This window comes from Sus scrofa, chromosome 10 (genome assembly GCF_000003025.6).
Source record: "Sus scrofa isolate TJ Tabasco breed Duroc chromosome 10, Sscrofa11.1, whole genome shotgun sequence".
NCBI classification, from domain to species: domain Eukaryota; kingdom Metazoa; phylum Chordata; class Mammalia; order Artiodactyla; family Suidae; genus Sus; species Sus scrofa.
In genome coordinates, this window is record NC_010452.4 from 58,069,436 (window position 1) to 58,087,290 (window position 17,855).

A 17,855-nucleotide genomic window follows, 5' to 3' on the forward strand; every position below is an offset into this window, starting at 1 on the left:
CTTTCATTTCAGCTGAGACCACAGTGTCTTATTCCATTCTGGCTGCTACAACAACATGCTGGACACTAGATGGCTGAGGCACCATAGATATTCATTTCTCAGGAGTTCCCTTCATGGCGCAGTGGAAACCAATCCAACTAATATCCACGAGGATGCAGGTTTGATCCCTGGCCTCTATCCGTGGGTTAAGGATCCAGCGTTGCCGTGAGCTGTGGTGTAGGTCTCAGACTTAGCTCAGATCTGGCGTTGCTGTGGCTGTGGCATAGATCCGAGGCTACAGCTCTGATTCCACCCCTAGCCTGGGAACCTCCATATGCTGCAGATGCGGCCCTAAGAAATAAATAAATAAAATAACAGGGCACTAAGTCCATAAATCACCCCCAAAGATCCCACCTTCTAATACCATCACCTCGGTGGAGTGGGATTTCAACATATGAATGGGGGGGGGGCGGACACACACATTCAGACCGCAGCTCTCAGGAAGGCTCTTCTGACTTCCTGCCCAACACCTGGGGCCAAAAAGCAAGCTGGGGTGGGCTTGTGTTTTCTTCACAGGAAAGCTGGATTCTGAGTGACCGCTGGTACCTGGCTATCTCTCCTTCCCGTATAGTCCCTCTGGCCCCGTCTGCTTAGATTCCAGTGGTGCCTTAGAAAGATTTCCATGAAAAGGTTAAAATAAGGCAATTTCAAATACTCAAAGGGCTAACATTGTGCCATGCAGGTAACTATGCAGGTATTTCTGCTAAGAACTGTATTTCTTTAACATTCTGGATGGTAGAAAACTTCTTCGTGCTTTTGATGTTTCATGGGTCTGACTTTTCTGGCCATGGGGTTCCCACTGTGGCACAACGTGATTGGCGGTGTCTCTGCAGTGCCAGGACGAAGGTTCAGTCCCCGGCCCGGCACAGGGGGTTAAAGGGTCTGGCGTTGCTGCAGCTATGGTGTAGGTCGAAACTTTGGCTCGGATCTCATCCCCGGCCTGGGAATTCCATATGCCACAGGGTGGCCAAAAAAAGAAAAAAAATTCTTTTTGGCCAGGACATGAATCGCAAATATCACGTAAGCTCTCTCCTGAGGCCAGGTAGTCGGGGCCACACCTTTCATTTCCACCTGTGAGATTAGGAAGGTGGGCTCAACGGATTTTAAGGTGACATCCATTTCCAAATTTGCATGAATCACCAAGTCTCTGGAGAATGGAATTTGGGGGGGGTGTTCCCCTTGGGGACAATGGAATTTGTGGGGTTGCGTTCCCCTTGGGGACCCGTCTGTGCTGTCTTGTGGATAGGTGAACCCCTCAGAAGTAAGTGCAGAAAAGGGAAGGAGAAAAGGAAAAATCATGTCCCTGACTCCCGCTGGCTTTCTTTCCCCCTGGGCTGAGCGCAGAGCTCCCCCAGGTCTCCCCCACCCCGCAGACACACGAATGGAAAGCTCCCCATCGATTCTGGGATAACGGAGAGGGAGGCACGTGTTTGATGCTCTGGCTACCTCCCCCTCCTGTCCGTCCCCCGTCCTGCTTCTGGCAGCCACCTGGGTTAGAATTTCCTGGAAAAAGCAAAAATGCCTCCCAGCAGGAGGGAGAGGAAGACAGAGAATGGGGACGGGGTGGACTAGGAGGAGGGAGGGCAGGGAGATGGAGAAGACGCTCTGGGGCGAAGGAAAAGCTGAGGGTGGGAGCCCTGAGGAGCAGACCCAGAGATGCACCAGCCACTCACAGGCGTCATACTTCATATTGTTAAGCCATTTTCACATCTGCACTTTCATGTTGCATGTCACAGCCACTCTGTGTAGGTGATGGGCACATTTTTTTTTTTTTTTTCCTGCTTCACTGATGAGAAGACTGAGGCATGAGAAGCTCTAGTGATTTGCTCAAGGTTACAATAGTCTAATTTACTCCCCATTCAGAACAGCCTGCGTAGATCATACAGCAAAATTCAGTAATGGCTTTTCTGGTATTTCAAGTTTAAGTCAATAGCCTGGTTTTTTTTTTATTTTAAGCATATTTTAATAGCCAATATCTATTAGGAAATAAAGATATTTTCTTTTATTTTTATACTTGATCCCTTGAACTACTAGTCCCATATTTTAACGTGACTGCAATTTCTCTAAATTTCATTGTTCACGTCAAAGCATTTGACTAAAATATAGCAAAACTACTGTTCCTTTCTAAGGGGTCAAAATGTTTTCTGTGGGTGGCAGAGTGTCACGTGGGTGAAGATGAAAGCAGCTTTGTTGTGTTCCTCCTCTGGGAATCTTTCTAGGGTTATTACGAAAGTCAAGAATAGATCAGAAATGGAGAAAAGATAGGAAATGTCAAGAGAGCTGTCGTGGAAAATTGAAATGATTCCTTTTCAAGTTCACGAATTCCGTCCTGATGACAGACCTCCAGCCTTGCGGGATGGGCTCTTCCCAGATAGAAAGGTGGCAGCCATGAGGGGATTTGATGCAACTGTGATTGATGTCGGCACGTCCAGACGGTGATATTTTATGAGGAGTTTAACCGACATTTGTTAGGCTGATTCAATGGCCGCAGCACCCGGGCTCGACAGGGCCAGGACATAACAAAAGGAGGCATACCCACGAAGGTGTCTGGGGCCGTAAGGGACTGAAATGCCACTGGTTCAAGTTTTGCACACCCCCTCCATGCCGGATGTCCTTTTAGTATTATTATTATTTTTTGGCTGCCCTGTGGCATATGGAGTCCCCAGGTCAGGGAGCAGATCTGAGCCACAGTTTTGACCTAAGCCGCAGCTGTGGCAACACCGGATCCTTATCCCACTGTGCCAGGTCAGGGATCGAACCTGCATTCCAGAGCTGCCAAGATGCCACGACTCCCGTTGCACCACAGTGGGAGCTCTCAGGCTGGGTGCTCTTAACCATATCATTTCACGTCTGTCTCCCACAAACTCTACTGCAAGACGAGGCTACAGGGAAGATCCAGTGACTCCCCGAGGACCAGGTGGCTGCCCCCAGTTCTGCACCCAGGTCCTTTGTCTCTGAGTGAAGGGTTCTTGTCACTAACCCAGACAGGAAAGAGCCACGGGGTGACTGTCACGGCCCAATGTGGGGACACGCATCCCAGGGGCAGATTCATGCTGGTACCCACGGTGTGAGAGTTCAGAACTCAGGACCAGATCCTTTGGGCTCGAGTTATGGTGGCTTAGGCTCCACAGAACAGATTAAACGTGGCCATTTTAGCACTTCTTTCACAAGTGAAGTGGTTACGGAAATGCTTTCAAGGGGGAAACTCCTCCATCACAGAGTAGATGGTGACTTGGCTGGTTAAGAAAACTTTTCTTTCTTGGGCGAAACGTAGTTTCTATTCTGTCCTGAAGCGTGGGCTCTCCTGGTGGAGACACGTGAGCACTGCCAGGGGCCTGGAATGTCCCAAGAGGGTAAGAATAGCCACGACAGAGACGGCTCCTGCTGGCCCCTGGTCACTGCAGTTGTCAGGAAGGCTTTGCCTCAAACAGCTCGGGGCCGTCTCGACTGGGCGTCAGAAGAACCAGCCTCGCTTTCCCATCGCTTTCACCTGCAAGTCCTTTGTAGCTAAGATACATTTATTCCTGAGAAGATTCCCCACCTCCTTGGAAAACACAGGCTCCAGCAGCCTTGAGTCTGGGACTCCCTGGAAGCATGGACCAGCCAGACCTGCTGGGCTTCCTCGTCATTACCTTAAACTGCAACGTGACCATCGTGGGTGAGTAGCGCGATCTCCCGCAGAGCTGGGTTGCTTTTCCTGGTCCTCCCCCGGAGTCAGACCTGGGCTCCAGCTTCCCTCTGGTTCTCCATCACTTAAGGAGGCTCCACCATCATTTAAGGACGTCTTGGGAGTGAGCGATGTTTCTCTCAAGGGACCGCTTCTTGCTCATATTTGGGGGCCGAGCAGGTGGAAGGGGTGTGTTTGTGTAAGTCTTCTCTGGTGACATTGCCAGGAAAAGGAACAATACAGTCAAAGTTAAGAGAAATGCATGCCCCCGCATGTAGCCACATGATTATGACATTAATCTTATAAGTCACCCACAGAACATTAAAACGCTTCAATCCTGGGGGGGGGGAAGCTTTTCGTTCATCTTTTTAGGGTGTATCCTTGAAGCTTAATTCGTAAAGATTAGTAAATTCTCTCGTGCACTTTGAACCAAATCTCAATTGTAGTTTGTTTTTTTTTTTTAAACAAAGAAAGTAATGAAGTTTTCTGAATTTGATGTAGCCAAGTTAAATTTTCAGAGAGGTATGGGTATCCCAGTAAAGGAATCGAGGAAAGGATTAAAATATGACCATGAAGTGGTTGATATTTTTTTTATTCACTGCTTTTTAAACAAAGTCAACCTGTTTTAAAAGTTTGAGTTAATGACTTAATCAGGTAATGGTCACACAATCCTAGAGTTTAACTGCCTTGATTCATAGTAAAGTTTAGTTTTTCTGATAGCAGATGACAATTTCTCATCAGAAAACAACATATTTACAAGTTCTTTTGATGGGATCTTGAACATATTCCAAAATAGCTGACTCCTGACATGAAAACAGGACTTGGAATTTATCTTGATCTCTAGGTTGGCCTCATTTATTCATGGTTAATTGAAGAAGGACAAACCTCAGTTCGTAATAGCTGGAATAGGGGGAAAGGAATTCTGAATTCTTGAAGAGTCTTCAAAATGGAATGTTCTAAGAAATCTGATTTAAAGGCCCAGCAAGCAACATTAATACAAGCTCTGCAATTACACAAAGATCATGTGGACTGTTACTGTAGAGAACACTCATGAAACTCAGCAGCTTGTGTTTGCTATACACAGTTACAGGAATGCACTAACATCCTTGAAAAGGCTCATTCTTTTAAGAGGAAGACCTTATTTACATCAGCCCAACTCTCTTTTTAGACCTTTCAGTTCAGGAGACATTACCCAAGGTCTGAACTAGCCAAACCAGATCAAACATTTTCGAATCTATGCTTCTTTAAATCCACTAATTTCAAAGCGTTTTATAAACAAGTACAGACACACCTCGTTTTATTTCACCGATACTGCATTTTTTTTTTTTTTTTTATGAATTGAACATTTGTGGCAACTGTGCCTCCAGCAAGTCTGCCGGCATCCTTTTTCCAACAGCATTTGCTCACTTCAAGTTTCTATGTCACATTTGGATAATTCTCACACTATTTCAAGCTTTTGCATTGTTACTATATTCTGGTGAATTGTAGTCGATGATTTTCCATGTTGTTGCTACCACTGGCTGAATTTTTAGCAACCAAGTATTATTAATTTAAGGTATGTACACTTTTATTTTATTTTTTTATTTTTAAATTAATTAATTAATTATTTATTTATTTGCTATTTCTTGGGCCGCTCCAGCAGCATATGGAGATTCCCAGGTTAGGGGTCAAATCGGAGCTGTAGCCACCGGCCTACGCCAGAGCCACAGCAACGTGGGATCCGAGCCGCATCTGCAACCCACACCACAGCTCACGGCAACACTGGATCCTTAACCCACTGAGCAAGGGCAGGGATCGAACCCACAACCTCATGGTTCCTAGTCGGATTCGTTAACCACTGCGCCACGACGGGAACTCCAAGTACACTTTTTATAATGCTTGTGCACACTCAATAGACGAAGGTATCATGTAAATGTAACTTTTGTATGCACGGGGAAACTAAGGAAATCTGTGCGACTCATTCTTTGGGGTGGTCTAGACCCGAATCTGCGGTATGGACCTGAATCCGAAGTATCTCTGAGATGAACCTAAGTCAGCACCGCGTGGGACACTGCAAATGCTCCTTAGGTGTTTGTCCGATGAGCTAAGTGGCTGATCCTGTCGCTGTGACTCAACCACATGCTGGTGCACTTCGTGTTCTGGCCTCAGCCCCAGTAAGGACTGAAAACGGTTGCCCCTGGAGATGTGTCTGTCTGGCTGTGATAGTGCCCTTCCTGCTTCCTCTTTGTAGGGAAGGTCTGGCTGATCTTCATGGTTCTGCTGAGGATGGCGGTGCTCATCCTGGCCGGGTCGCCCGTCTACCAGGATGAGCAGGAGAGGTTCGTGTGCAACACGCTGCAGCCGGGATGCGCCAACGTTTGCTATGACATCTTCGCCCCCGTGTCCCACCTGCGGTTCTGGCTGATCCAGAGCGTGGCTGTCCTCCTTCCCTTCGCCATCTTCAGTGTCTACGTGCTGCACAAAGGAGCCGAGGTGGCGGTGCGGGGACCCCGCGGGCCGGATAATGGCCCAGAGGACGCCGACCCCCTTGACCTGACCTCCGGGGCCAGGCGCTGCCTGACGGTGCCGGACTTCTCCTCGGGCTACACGGCCCACCTCTGCCTCCGGACGCTGACGGAGGCAGCTTTCGGTGCCCTGCACTACCTCCTCTTCGGATTCTTGGTCCCTAAGAGATTTTCGTGCACGCATCCTCCTTGCACCGGCGTGGTGGACTGCTACGTCTCGCGGCCCACAGAGAAGTCCATCCTGATGCTCTTCGTCTGGGCGGTCTGCGCGCTGTCCTTCCTGCTCAGTGTCACGGACCTGCTCTGCAGCGCGCGATGGACACGCGCGGACGACCCAGCCCAGCCCTGGCCGGGAGGAGGCCGCCTCAGGGGCCGGAGGACGGGGCGCGGGAGGGACGCGGGGCGCACGAGGGCGCGGGGCTGCGCGCTCGCCGGGGCCTGCGCAGCGGAGGGCGGGGGGCGCACAGTCCGGCGGCGGAGCCTGCCGCGCGGGGGCGCCGGGAGCTGCCTGGGGAGGACGAGAGCGACGCGCTGTCCTCCGTCAGCGACCAGCCGCCGGTGGCCGGGCCCGGAGCGGCGGCCCCGGGGTGGGAGGAGCGCCCCTGCGCGTCGCGCGCCAGGCTCCCGGGCCCCGGCAAGTCCGAGTGGGTGTGAGCCGCCCGCGTCCGGTCCGGAGAGAAAAAGGGATCCGCAGAAAGGCCCGCTGGCGGGACAGGCTTGGCCAGAGGCTCTGATGCAGCGCCCCGCAAATTTAAGTTGGATAACGCCTTCTACGGAAAACTGCGCGTGGTGTTCAAAAGCGGATGGGGGCTCGGAGGATTAGCGACCGAGCGTCAGGTCCCGAGGTTGCAGTGCTCTGGTTCTTTTGTCTCACGTTACTGCCCTATGTGCTTCATAAAAAGCACGTTCTCTTGCATTCACAGAGCTCATTCATATTTGGAGATTTGCTGATGAATTATTCTGAGGGTTTTTTGTTTGTTTTGGTTTTGGTTTGTTTTTCTGCTTAGCTGATAAGGGCATCTATTAGGCATGTTGTCCAGAGAGGCATATTTGTTTTCCCCAAACCCTTTTAATAAAGTGAATGCTGACTGCATTGTAGTGTCACGCTTCCTACCTCACCGTGTTTAGAAGAAACCACAAATGCAGAAAATACGGCTGAAAAAAATCGGGTCTTTTGTGGGGGTGGGTGTGTCCGGTTGTTATTGCAGGTGGATGCGAGGTGCACAGGGTGAGGGGTGGCCTGCTGGCTTGCTGAGGATCGGTGGCTCTGTGGGCTGAGCCGCTGTCCTCACTGAGCAGCGGGAGCACTCTGGCGGCTGACGGCAGGCGTAGAGTTGTCTGCGTCTTCCAGTCCCAGCTCTATGTGTGACCTTGAGAGTCATGCAGTCAGGGCTGCCCTAAGGGTCGTGCCATCTCAGGGGAGCCCTTGAGACCCCTGCAGGTGTTCCAGCCTCCCGGTCTGTGGCTGATGCTCTGGGGTGGGGGAACCCTGGAGACACAACTGCCTCACCTCTCTGGGGGCTCCCCTCTGCTCCCCTGGTTCTGGTCCAGCTGCTGCCAGGTTAGAGCGTGAGTCTGTTAGAGCTTCAGGGCAGCCTTTATCTACCACGCAGAGAAAAACAGGATAGACCTGCTCATCTTTGTCAGGGGGTGAGGCCGAGCCACTGGGTGTCCTTGCAGAATGCACAGAGAGCCACTGGTCTCCAAAACCCCATGCCGAGGAAGAGGAACTTCAAATGAGCAAATAGTTAGGAAAGTGAAGCGAGGCTCCAGGGAACCAGCGGGCCCTTTTGACTGTTCTAAAGATGACTTTGACCGTGAAATACCTGCCAGGCTGGGGGTGACGTCCTCCTTGATTTGCCTGCATGGTGTCGAAGCCATTGGTTAAAACTTTAAAAAAATCATCCAAAAATTGTTTTTGGGTGTAAAGCCCTTTGAATGAAAGTACCTGTCTTTAACGCATGCCGTAAATCTCTCTCCCACTCTTGTCTCTTTCATTTGCCCCTCAATCCAATGACTTTTCCTCCTGCTAAGCGGTGGCAGAGGCTGTGGGGACAGACCTGGGGTGGCCCTGCATGGTGACCCTGTGCTGTGAGGAGCAAAGTTGCAGAAGTGGCCTCGAGCATTCTGCAGTGTGCGTGGCTGTGTCAGCAGTGACCACCTCGCCAGAACACGCAGATGGGGGGTGACTCCTCCTCTCCTTCCTCTCACACAAGCCAGTGGACTTCTCCCCTGCTTTGTAACCCAGGTTTTGAAGCCTTTAAAGGTCTTTTCTAATCATTGGGGGGCGGGGAGTATCTCAGACTGTATCCAAAAGGTAAAAGAAGTAGGAAATTGCATGATTTCAGCGTGGTTCTCTGCATCTTCGGCGCCCTGGGTGAACGCGAGCTGGCTCACGGGCTTGTACCCCTCCCACAGAGCGTTACTGAGTCACTCCTGCCCCAGGCAGAGGCAGCGGGGCTTTTGGTAACTGTAGCTGCTCTAACAGGTCGCCCCAATCTTGGACATTGAACACAGAAGTTTCCTGATTGATGGGTAGCTTTCCTCCGGGTGGTGACTCAGGGCTCCTTCCACCCTGTGGCTCTACCATCTTCCACCCATGGTGCCAAGATTGCTGTGGCAAGGACAAGACGGTTCCGAGGCCAGGTCTGAAGAGGCCACCGGAATAGCTGGTTAGAACTGGGTCCTAACTGCTTGGAAAGCTGGTAAGGGCAGCCTAGTTACAGAGCCGCCTCCCCCACCCCCACCCCTGCATCCAAGGGTTCCAGCCACAGATTCAACCAACCATGGATTTGAAGGAGTTAAAAAAAAAAAAAAAAAAAAAAAAGAGAGAGAGAGAGAGAGGTTTTCCAGAAACCTTTCTCGGTTGGTGTTCTTTCTGCGGGGGAATCAGCTGGTGGGACCCAGACAGATGCTCAGGAGAGCGAAGTGGGGACCAGTGAGATTATGCTCGTGCTCTGCCAAGAGAGGGATTATTTATGGAATTAATAAATGCGACTCTATTTTTTTTTTTTTTGTAGGATGTTGCAATCTGCTGTGAGAACTTCCTTCGAATTTTCTGAGCGTGAGTCTGGTTTCTGGCAGGAAGGGAGGAGGAGGCGGGCTTTGCTGTGAGAGAGGGGCCACCTGGTTCTCAGGCACAGACCTGCCCGCGTCCCCTCCTGCTGTGGACAGGCCTCCCACCCCTCACCCAGTGGCCCAGGCTGTCAGCCCTGCCAGCTGTATTTGGGTTGTTCCGTGGGAGAAATGTTCCCTCGAAAGGACACAGATGTCTCTCCCCTCCTTGATTTGAAGCAGGGGAATATGCATTTTCTTCCTTCCTGTCCGTCGGACCGCCAGTCCCTTCCTCCGGGAACTTGCTCCTTTGGTCTGTGACCGGAGAGGGAGATGTGAGCGGCAGAAAACTGAGCTGAAAGAAGTGACTGTGTTTTCTCAGGAGCTGATGAAATGAGTTCATGGAGAATGCAGGAAATTAAAAGTCAAATGCCAAGAGAGATTTCGGGGGGAAACAGGTGGAGTGCAGAGGAGCGGGCATGTTTAAAGATGGGAGTGGCTGTGTAGACTGTGGCTGTGTAGACTCTAGGTTGTGCAGACTGTGCTGCTGGCCGCTGGCTGGCTGCCGTCCACTTCCCAGACCCCCTGTCAGTACCCCCCCAAACCCCCGGGTCCCTGAGCAGGTTCCTCTCTGCACAGCCCCCCTCCCTTCCTCTGGCAAGTGCTTGTTGCTTTACCCATAGGCTGGGAAATGAAATTTCAAATCAGCGGAACTATATTGATAAACCAGTGTTTATCAAGCATCAGCTCTGCACTTGGTGTTTCAGCTCTCGCTTTCACTTCCTTCTATGAGGCTAAAGCAAAAACCCTAAACCAGAAAACAAGCCAGCTTCTCACCTGAGAGGCCAGCAAACCAGTGGGAAGAGTTCTAGCTAAAGGCCATTGTTCCGTTCAAACAATTCCTCCAGTTCCTGTGAACTTGGATTTTCTCAGCACTGAAAGGGGCGTCGTGTCAGGACTGCCTGACTTCGTGGGCTTGTTGTGCCATTCAGGCGAGATCGTGGAAGTGGACGCCCCCCACCCCCAGAGGACACAGTTGTGTGTAAGGTGTGTAAGGTGTGTCCTGCACTATGGGATTGTCCATGCTTGACAGATCACTCTAAACTGATCTCTCCAGGAATTTGTGATGATAGAGCATTTGCACGTGGCGGAAGATGTCCACAGACCCAAGGATGCTCTTGACCTCCTTCCCACACCCTTTCTGACCAGCAGAGGCCTCTCTTGGACCATATTTCGGGTGTGCTATTTCTAAGCACTGAAGCAATATTTTATTTCAGGTGGTACATCTGGACCACTTTTGCTCTGCTTCTTTCTTGCTTATCTCTGCCCAGAAAAAGCAGGATTTAAGAAGTCTCGGCAGCAGATCTGGGAGTTGTGTTAGGCTAACTTTGGAAAACAGGGGTGAGAAGTGAGGGCTAGTGGAGAAATCATGGGCACTCTGGCCTCCTGGGAAGGAGTGTGTCTAACAAGACAGTGATTCATCCTTTTGGGGTTGAGGTGGGCCTCTTATTGCTTTTTCTTTTTCTTTTTTGTCTTTTAGGACCGCACCTTTGGTGTAGGGACGTTCCCAGGCTAGGTAGGGGTCCAGTTAGAGCTGTAGCCACCAGCCTATACCACAGCCATAGCAACGTGAGATCCGAGCCGTTTCCCTGACCTACACCGTGGCTCATGGCAACACCGGATCCTTAACCCACTGATCGAGGCCAGGGATTGAACTTGCGTCCTCATGGATGCCAGTCAGATTCGTTTCCCTGAGCCACAACAGGAACTCCGATGCCTCTTATTTCTACTCTATTTTTGTTACAGTGGTTGCCCCTTTCCCTGGCTTTTTCATGTTTGCAGGTTGCAAACTGCAAATGTTTGGCCTGAGATGTGGATTCATAATAACAGATGACAACCAAGACCGACGGAGGTGGAACTGGGGGTGGGCGGTGTCCTGCAGACCCTCTGGTGTGACTGCCCAGGAAGCTGGGAGGTGGCAGTGCCAACAGATGCCAGTATCTCCCTGCATTTAAGATTCCCCCTTCCAGCTGTTGACCAAACAGCTACAAGAATACCCTTCCAGCTGTAACTCGTCAAATAAGGTGTCTACCAAGGGGCAAGAGGTTCCCCTCCTTGGCTTATAAAGTGATGTGTTCTTTTATGTTTAAGGACTTGTTCTCCTTTTCTTGGTCTTTAGAAGGTCAAAGTGCTTTTGATCTCAGAAAGAGTATTTGAGAAGCAATTACATGTCTATAAATTGGTCTTCCTCACCTGGGATTTTTTTTTTGCTCTTTTTAGGGCCGCATCCATGGCTTATGAAGGTTCCCAGGTTAGGGGTCCAATGGGAGCTACAGCCGCCGGCCTACACCACAGCCACAGCAATGTGGGATCCAAGCCACGTCTGTGACCTACTCCACAGCTCATGGCAACACTGGATCTTTAACCCATTGAGTGAGACCAGGGATTGAACCCACATCCTCATGGTTCCTAGTCGTTAACCACTGAGCCATGATGGGAATTCCTCACCTGGAATTTGATTTGAAAAAAGCCTCAGGCATTATTAAAGTTTGCACTGAGTATATCTGGTGCCATTTCCTTCCGAAATGAAAATTCAGTAATTTTATGGAGGTGGTATGTGGGATTGGCCTTAAGCTAAAGCAGGTCCTTTAGATTTTGTTCTGTGCCCAGAGTGGGCCTTCACAGAGACAGTGAAAAGACAGGGAAATGTTTCCACTCTCCCACTAGCTGAGGGCTTTTCTTTGCTTTTGTTTCCCCATCTGTAAAAAAAAAAAAAAAAAAAAGGAAGTCATCTTTCGGAAGTAAGATATATAGAAGAAGACATTATGTCCTTTTTTTTTTTTTTTTTTTGGCTTTTTATGGCCTTACCTGTGGCATATGGAAGCCCCCAGGTAAGGGGTCGATTCGGAGCTGCTGCTGGGGGCTACACCACAGCCATGGCAATGCCAGATCCTTAACTCACTGAGAGGCCAGGGATGGAACCTACATCTTCACAGAGAGTATATTGTGTTCTTAACCCTCTGAGCCACAACGGGAACTCCAGTTCTCCTCATTCTTTTTTTTTTTTTTTTTTTTTTTTTGTCTTTTTGCCATTTCTTGGGCCACTCCTGTGGCATATGGAGGTTCCCAGGCTAGGGATCTAATTGGAGCTGTAGCCACCAGCCTACATCAGAGCCACAGCAACGTGGGATCCGAGCCACATCTGCGACCCACACCACAGCTCACGGCAACGCCGGATCCTTAACCCACTGAGTGAGGGCAGGGGTCGAACCCACAATCTCATGGTTCCTAGTCGGATTCGTTAACCACTGCACCACGATGGGAACTCCCGAGTTCTCTTCATTCTTGAAGGCAGGCAGACAGAGGGGGTTATTGTCCACAAAGCGGTTCCCCTCTCGGTATGTTCTCGGTAGTGTAGGCGCTCTAGGAGGTTAACAGATCCAAAGAGCGCGTGTACATTCTCGACCAACAGGAAGCCAGGTTGACTCCTCGCACACTCTCTGTGAAGTTACCATAATTTCATGGCTTGAATTTAAACGCTAGCCTTGAAGACGCCACTTCCCTCTGTGCCTTGTCGGACCTTGGGGGTGCTCTCTCCAAGTAGATGGCGTGTCTGAGCCCCCACTAAGTCTGCGGGTGAATTGCCCTTGGGCATGGACCTGAGTCACAGGGATGCTCGTTAGTTACGTTTTCGTAATTAACCACTTTGTAACATAGTCATCCTTTCTTATTAGGGAATTTAAATCCAATAAGATTGATAAGTTGGGCCAGGTTTAAAAAGAACTTGACCAGTTAGGTGTATTTATTTATTTATTTATTTATTTTTTATGTTTAGGGCTGTTCCCGCGGCATATGGAGGTTCCCAGGTTAGGGGCTGAATCAGAGCTGTAGCTGCCAGCATACACCACAGCCACAGCAAAGCGGGATCCGAGCCGCATCTGCAACCTACACCACAGCTCACAGCAGTGCCAGATCCATAACCCACTGAGCAAGGCCAGGGATCGAACCCGCATCCTCATGGTTACCAGTGGGATTTGTTTTCACTGCGCCACAATGGGCACTCCCAGTTAGGTATGTTTAAATGCTTTCCATGATGTAATTATTTTAATCATGATTTCCCTCCATGCTTGAAGAAGTTGCCTTTCTGGAATAAATTTCAATCCAGACTACACACGAAAACACAAGTCTGTGTTTTTCAGCCTGTGGCTCCCAGCTGTCCTGATTAAGAACTGGTCTTGCCCTGTCCCCAGGCACTTCTGCCCCATCTAGTTTAAGCCCCCAGACCCATGCACACTTGGAAGCAGGGATGCTGAGGCACTGTCTTGAGGCGGTGCCGATTGGTGGGACTGGGGAATGAGGAAGAGGGATGAGACCCTGGCCGGGTACTGAGGAGCTTCCACCAAAAAGGACGCCCTGGTGGGAGATGGGTGCCTATGGTTTCTCTGCTTGTTTAATCTTTAAATCGTCTATTTCTTTGTTCCGTGTTTCGTTTAACGTATCAGCCTTCGCCTCGAGGTTTCTTCCCCCCAAGATCTTGGGTCGCCTTTACCATCATCACTCCAAAGCCTTTTTCATGGTGGTTGCTAATCTCCAGTTCAGGGGATCCGGGCAAACCCCTGCAGAGGACCAGGGGCAGCGTGTAAGGCCTCCTCAGAGTGCGGCTGGGTAACAGCACGTGGGGTTGGATGTGAAGGGTGGAGCCGGGTGGCCTTGGGCATTTGGGAAGGTGGAGGAATGGAGACCCGCCTCTGTGTGTGTATGTCAAAGAGGTCTGAGGGCTGACAGATCTGTCGCTAACGCCAGATCTCTAAGTGGAGCCAAGAGAGGTCCAAAAAAGACTCCCTTGAGCCAGCCCAAGGTAGGGAGGGTATGTGTCTCCTTGGGGGCACTGGGAGAACTTGTCCAGCTAGATCTCCCCGATGAATGTTGCCATAACCTCGCATGCATGTCTAACACCAATGTTTCTTAATTGTTATTCATTAGGGTCAGAAAGCATCCTGTCCTTTTATATTTTTGTCTACTTTGTAGACATTCTGGTTGAGATGGGGAATGTACTCTCTACTCTTTTCTTTGGCATCTTGTTGGGTTTGGTTGGTGAAGAGACTTACGAGGAAGGTCACTGTGAATATGAGGATGCAGGAAGGAACTCGGTACCTGAGAAGGACACATGGACGTCACCAAGGAGGAGGGTAGAAGGGACCTAAACACACACTGCCCCTACTTCCCATGTGGGTGCCTGACCCCTAGCCCAGCAGGTTGCCTCTGGATAGGCTCTGATCTAGTGGGGGAGGTGATGGGAGATTTGGAGGCAAAATATGGACCCCGAGAATTGTGTGGAACCAGGGGTAGAAAGGCATCGAGGCTGTGTCAGTCTTGATTGTTCTAGGAAACCACACTGTTGCTACTCCAAATAGAATTCACACCTTTTGTTGTTAACTTGACATGTCTCACGCAAGTTAACGAACAGCTTCCAGTAAAACTACAGCAGTCACTTTAGGGGTCTGGAAAAGTGTCGTTGACCTTTCCTGCAGACCCACCCTCACTTTGTTGAACTTGGAAACCTCGGTGTTAGTCTTGCACTAATCCTTCTTGAGTTGGCACAACATGACTGTGCTGGAAAGTCATGGAATTCACCCCATTCATCCTTTAATTAGACTAAACTTGGATTAAAAAGCTTCTGTGTGATTTGGAAAAATCCAATCTTTGGTCTCAGACGCCTAAATCCTCGGAGAATTTTGAAGTGCAAATTTAGAAATCATAATACAGCGTTAGGTTCTGTTAATCTGAAGAGCATGTGAGTCATTTTAAACCTAGAGCATTTCAGACTTAGTCATTTCCTTCATATGAAATCCAACTTTCCGGCATAAAAGTTATGAAGGGTAAGGTTTTCCAGCGCATGGAACTCCAAGTCTCCAATGTGGGGACTGGGGATGGAAGTAAATTGCTAACGGGTCTGCAGCGTTTTGCTGCAACTCTGGTGAAACTTTTTTTTTTTTTTTTTTTTTTTTGCTTCCTCCAAACTTTTCCTCTGGTAAACTTTCTTCTCTATTTTTTTCTCCCTCCTTTATTCTTCTCGCTGTCTAGCTCTACTGGGAGTTGGTTTTCCCCGGTGAGTTTCACATGAAGAAAGTGTCCACAGTTGAACATGGCGCTTTGAATTTCCTCCCACGTCTTGGCGGTTCACAGAGACGCGCAAGTGAAACCCCCAGTTCTCTGCATAGTCGGTGCTCAACAGACATAGGCTGAATGGGTGGATTTTCAGAAAAGCATACAATTTAAAAAATAATAGAAACTCTCTCTTCTTATTTTTTTAAAGTAATTAATTAATTTATTTGGGCCACATGTGCAACATATGGACGTTCCCAGGCCAGGGGTTGCATTGGAGCTGCATCGGCCGGCCTACGCCACAGCCACAGTGGCACCAGATCGGAGCTGCATCTGCAACGATGCCACAGCTTTCAGCAATGCCGGATCCTTAAGCCCCTGAGTGAGGCCAGGGATCGAACCTGCACCCTCATGGATACTAGTCGGGTTCGTAACCCACTGAGCCACAATGGGAACTCCAGAAATTTTCTTCTGAGTGGGTTAAAGCACTGACTCTAACCATTACAAGTCACCAGCATCTCGTTGAGGAGTATATGATCTTGAATTTCCTTCTTCTTCTTTTTTTTTGTAAATAGAGATTTAAAACATACATTTTTTTTTCTCAGTCATTTCATTTGTTTCTCTGAAGGCATTTCCTTCATATGAAAGGGCAGATGCGATAGTTTGTCAGTTATACCTCAGTTTAAAAAAGGGGGGGGGGAGAAAAAAAGGCAGGGTCACACAATAATTATTATTCTCATTTCATGGATGAGGAAAGTGGAGGCCAGAAACAGGGATGAGATTATAGGCTAATAAAAACTAGGGTAAGAACGCAGAAATTCTGCTTGGTCTAGTTCTTTCTGTATTCGGCTTCCCTTCTTTCAGGAGAAGGCAGACTTACCTATGGTGAGTTGTCTGTGGGAAAGCTGTGAGGGTTGCTAAGGCCATTCAATAAATATTTCTGGGCATGTTTATGTCCTGGAGCCCTTTGGGGTGTAATATGGCCCCATGATTTGCTTTGGTTAGTGACATGTGTAGGTAAGACACTGCCATAAGAATTGGTAGATACATTCTCTCCAACCTATGCAGGAATAATGGAAGTACCTCCCAAGATAAAGCTTTAACACATGTAGTGTTCACTCCACAAAGTGTCTACAGCTCTATACTCTCTTTCTAATCCGAGTGATGCTATGAAATGATGCCTTTTGTTTGGCTGTAACAAATCTTTACTATCAACTTCTGTTTTAATAATGCCCCCCCCAAGGTGTCCATGTCCTAATTCCTGGAATTTGTAAATATGTTACCTTGTATAGCAAAAAGGACTTTGCAAATATAATTGAGTTAAGGATCTTGAGATGGGATTATCTCTCTTCCTGAATTATGCGGGTCAACCCAATGTAACTAAAGAGAGAGGCAGACAAGTCAGAGATGTGACCTCGGAAGTGGAGTTTGGTGAGTTCCCTGGTAGCTCAGCAGATGAAGGCTCTGGTGTTGTCGCTGCTGTGGTGGGGCTTCAATCCCGGCCCCACGTCTGCAGGCTGTGGGCGTGGCCAGAAAAATAAAAAAAGCAGAGTTTGAGGGACAAGTTGCTGGAAGAGGCTATGAACTAGGGAAACTGGGGAAGGCAAGGAAACAGACTGTCCCCTAGAGCATCCAGAAGAATGTGGCTCTGTGACACTTGGATTCTTGCCTGGGGAAGGCCCATTTGGGACGTCCAGCCTCAGAACCACAAGATCGTGGATTGTGCCTCTGTGTCATTTTAAGCTTCCTAGCTTGTGGTGTTTGTTAGAGTGGTGATAAGAAATGAATAGACCCAATCGCTTATTATTTGATCTCAAGAGGGACACAGCCAAGGAGTGTGGTGTAACTGCCGATGTGACACTCTCATAGGTTTTGCCTTGTCTGCCTTATAGTTCTCAAAGAAGTTGGTGTTGCACAACCAGATGTGTGCTTGTCACTAGAATAAGTCACTTGCCCATTGCAGATCCAAGAACGGCCACCTGGGGCCATCACAGCGTTGAGAGAAGATTCTGGGTCTGTGACGCTCTTCCGAGGCTGTACCGGGTCCTGTGTCATCCACTCATCCTGAAGCTCCTTGGAAACACATCTTAGGTCACTTAGCATCTCCCCACAGGCATCAACACGGCGTTTTAAGGCAAGACAGTGCCCTGTACCACATCCTAATTTTGAGGGCTTCCTATATGCCTGATACAAAGATTAATAAGACCGTGTGTTGGCTCTTCCAGCGCACAGTCCGGGGGGGAAAGAGATGGATACAAACACACAATTGCCATGTTGTGTGGCAAGGGTGACACCTGAGGGAGATGAATGGAGACCCTTGCTCTGCACGCCTGAAGCGGGGGGGCAGTAACTCAGTGTGGGGGGCAAGGAAGCTTCAGAGAGGAGTGAGGCATTTCCTTGCGTCTTGTTTTTTTCTGTTTCTTTTTTGGCTGTGTCTGTGGCATGCAGAAGTTCCTGGGCCAGGACTCGAATCTGTGCTACCGCAG

The 17,855-nt window shown here is 49.2% G+C and overlaps 1 protein-coding gene and 1 long non-coding RNA gene across 2 annotated transcripts in view; both read left to right on the plus strand.

Moving 5' to 3' along the window:
* Window positions 244-7,303, plus strand: GJD4 (gap junction protein delta 4). Its single transcript, XM_003130802.4, has 2 exons — window positions 244-3,697; window positions 5,937-7,303. Exons 1-2 carry the CDS (start codon window positions 3,634-3,636, stop codon window positions 7,031-7,033), a joined length of 1,161 nt encoding a protein of 386 aa, XP_003130850.2. The 5' UTR covers window positions 244-3,633; the 3' UTR covers window positions 7,034-7,303.
* Window positions 9,009-17,855, plus strand: part of LOC110255709 — a 29,359-nt gene continuing 20,512 nt past the window's right edge. The window contains exon 1 of the long non-coding RNA XR_002336409.1: window positions 9,009-9,274. This is a non-coding gene — a long non-coding RNA (uncharacterized LOC110255709). The remainder of the gene's footprint in view (window positions 9,275-17,855) is intronic.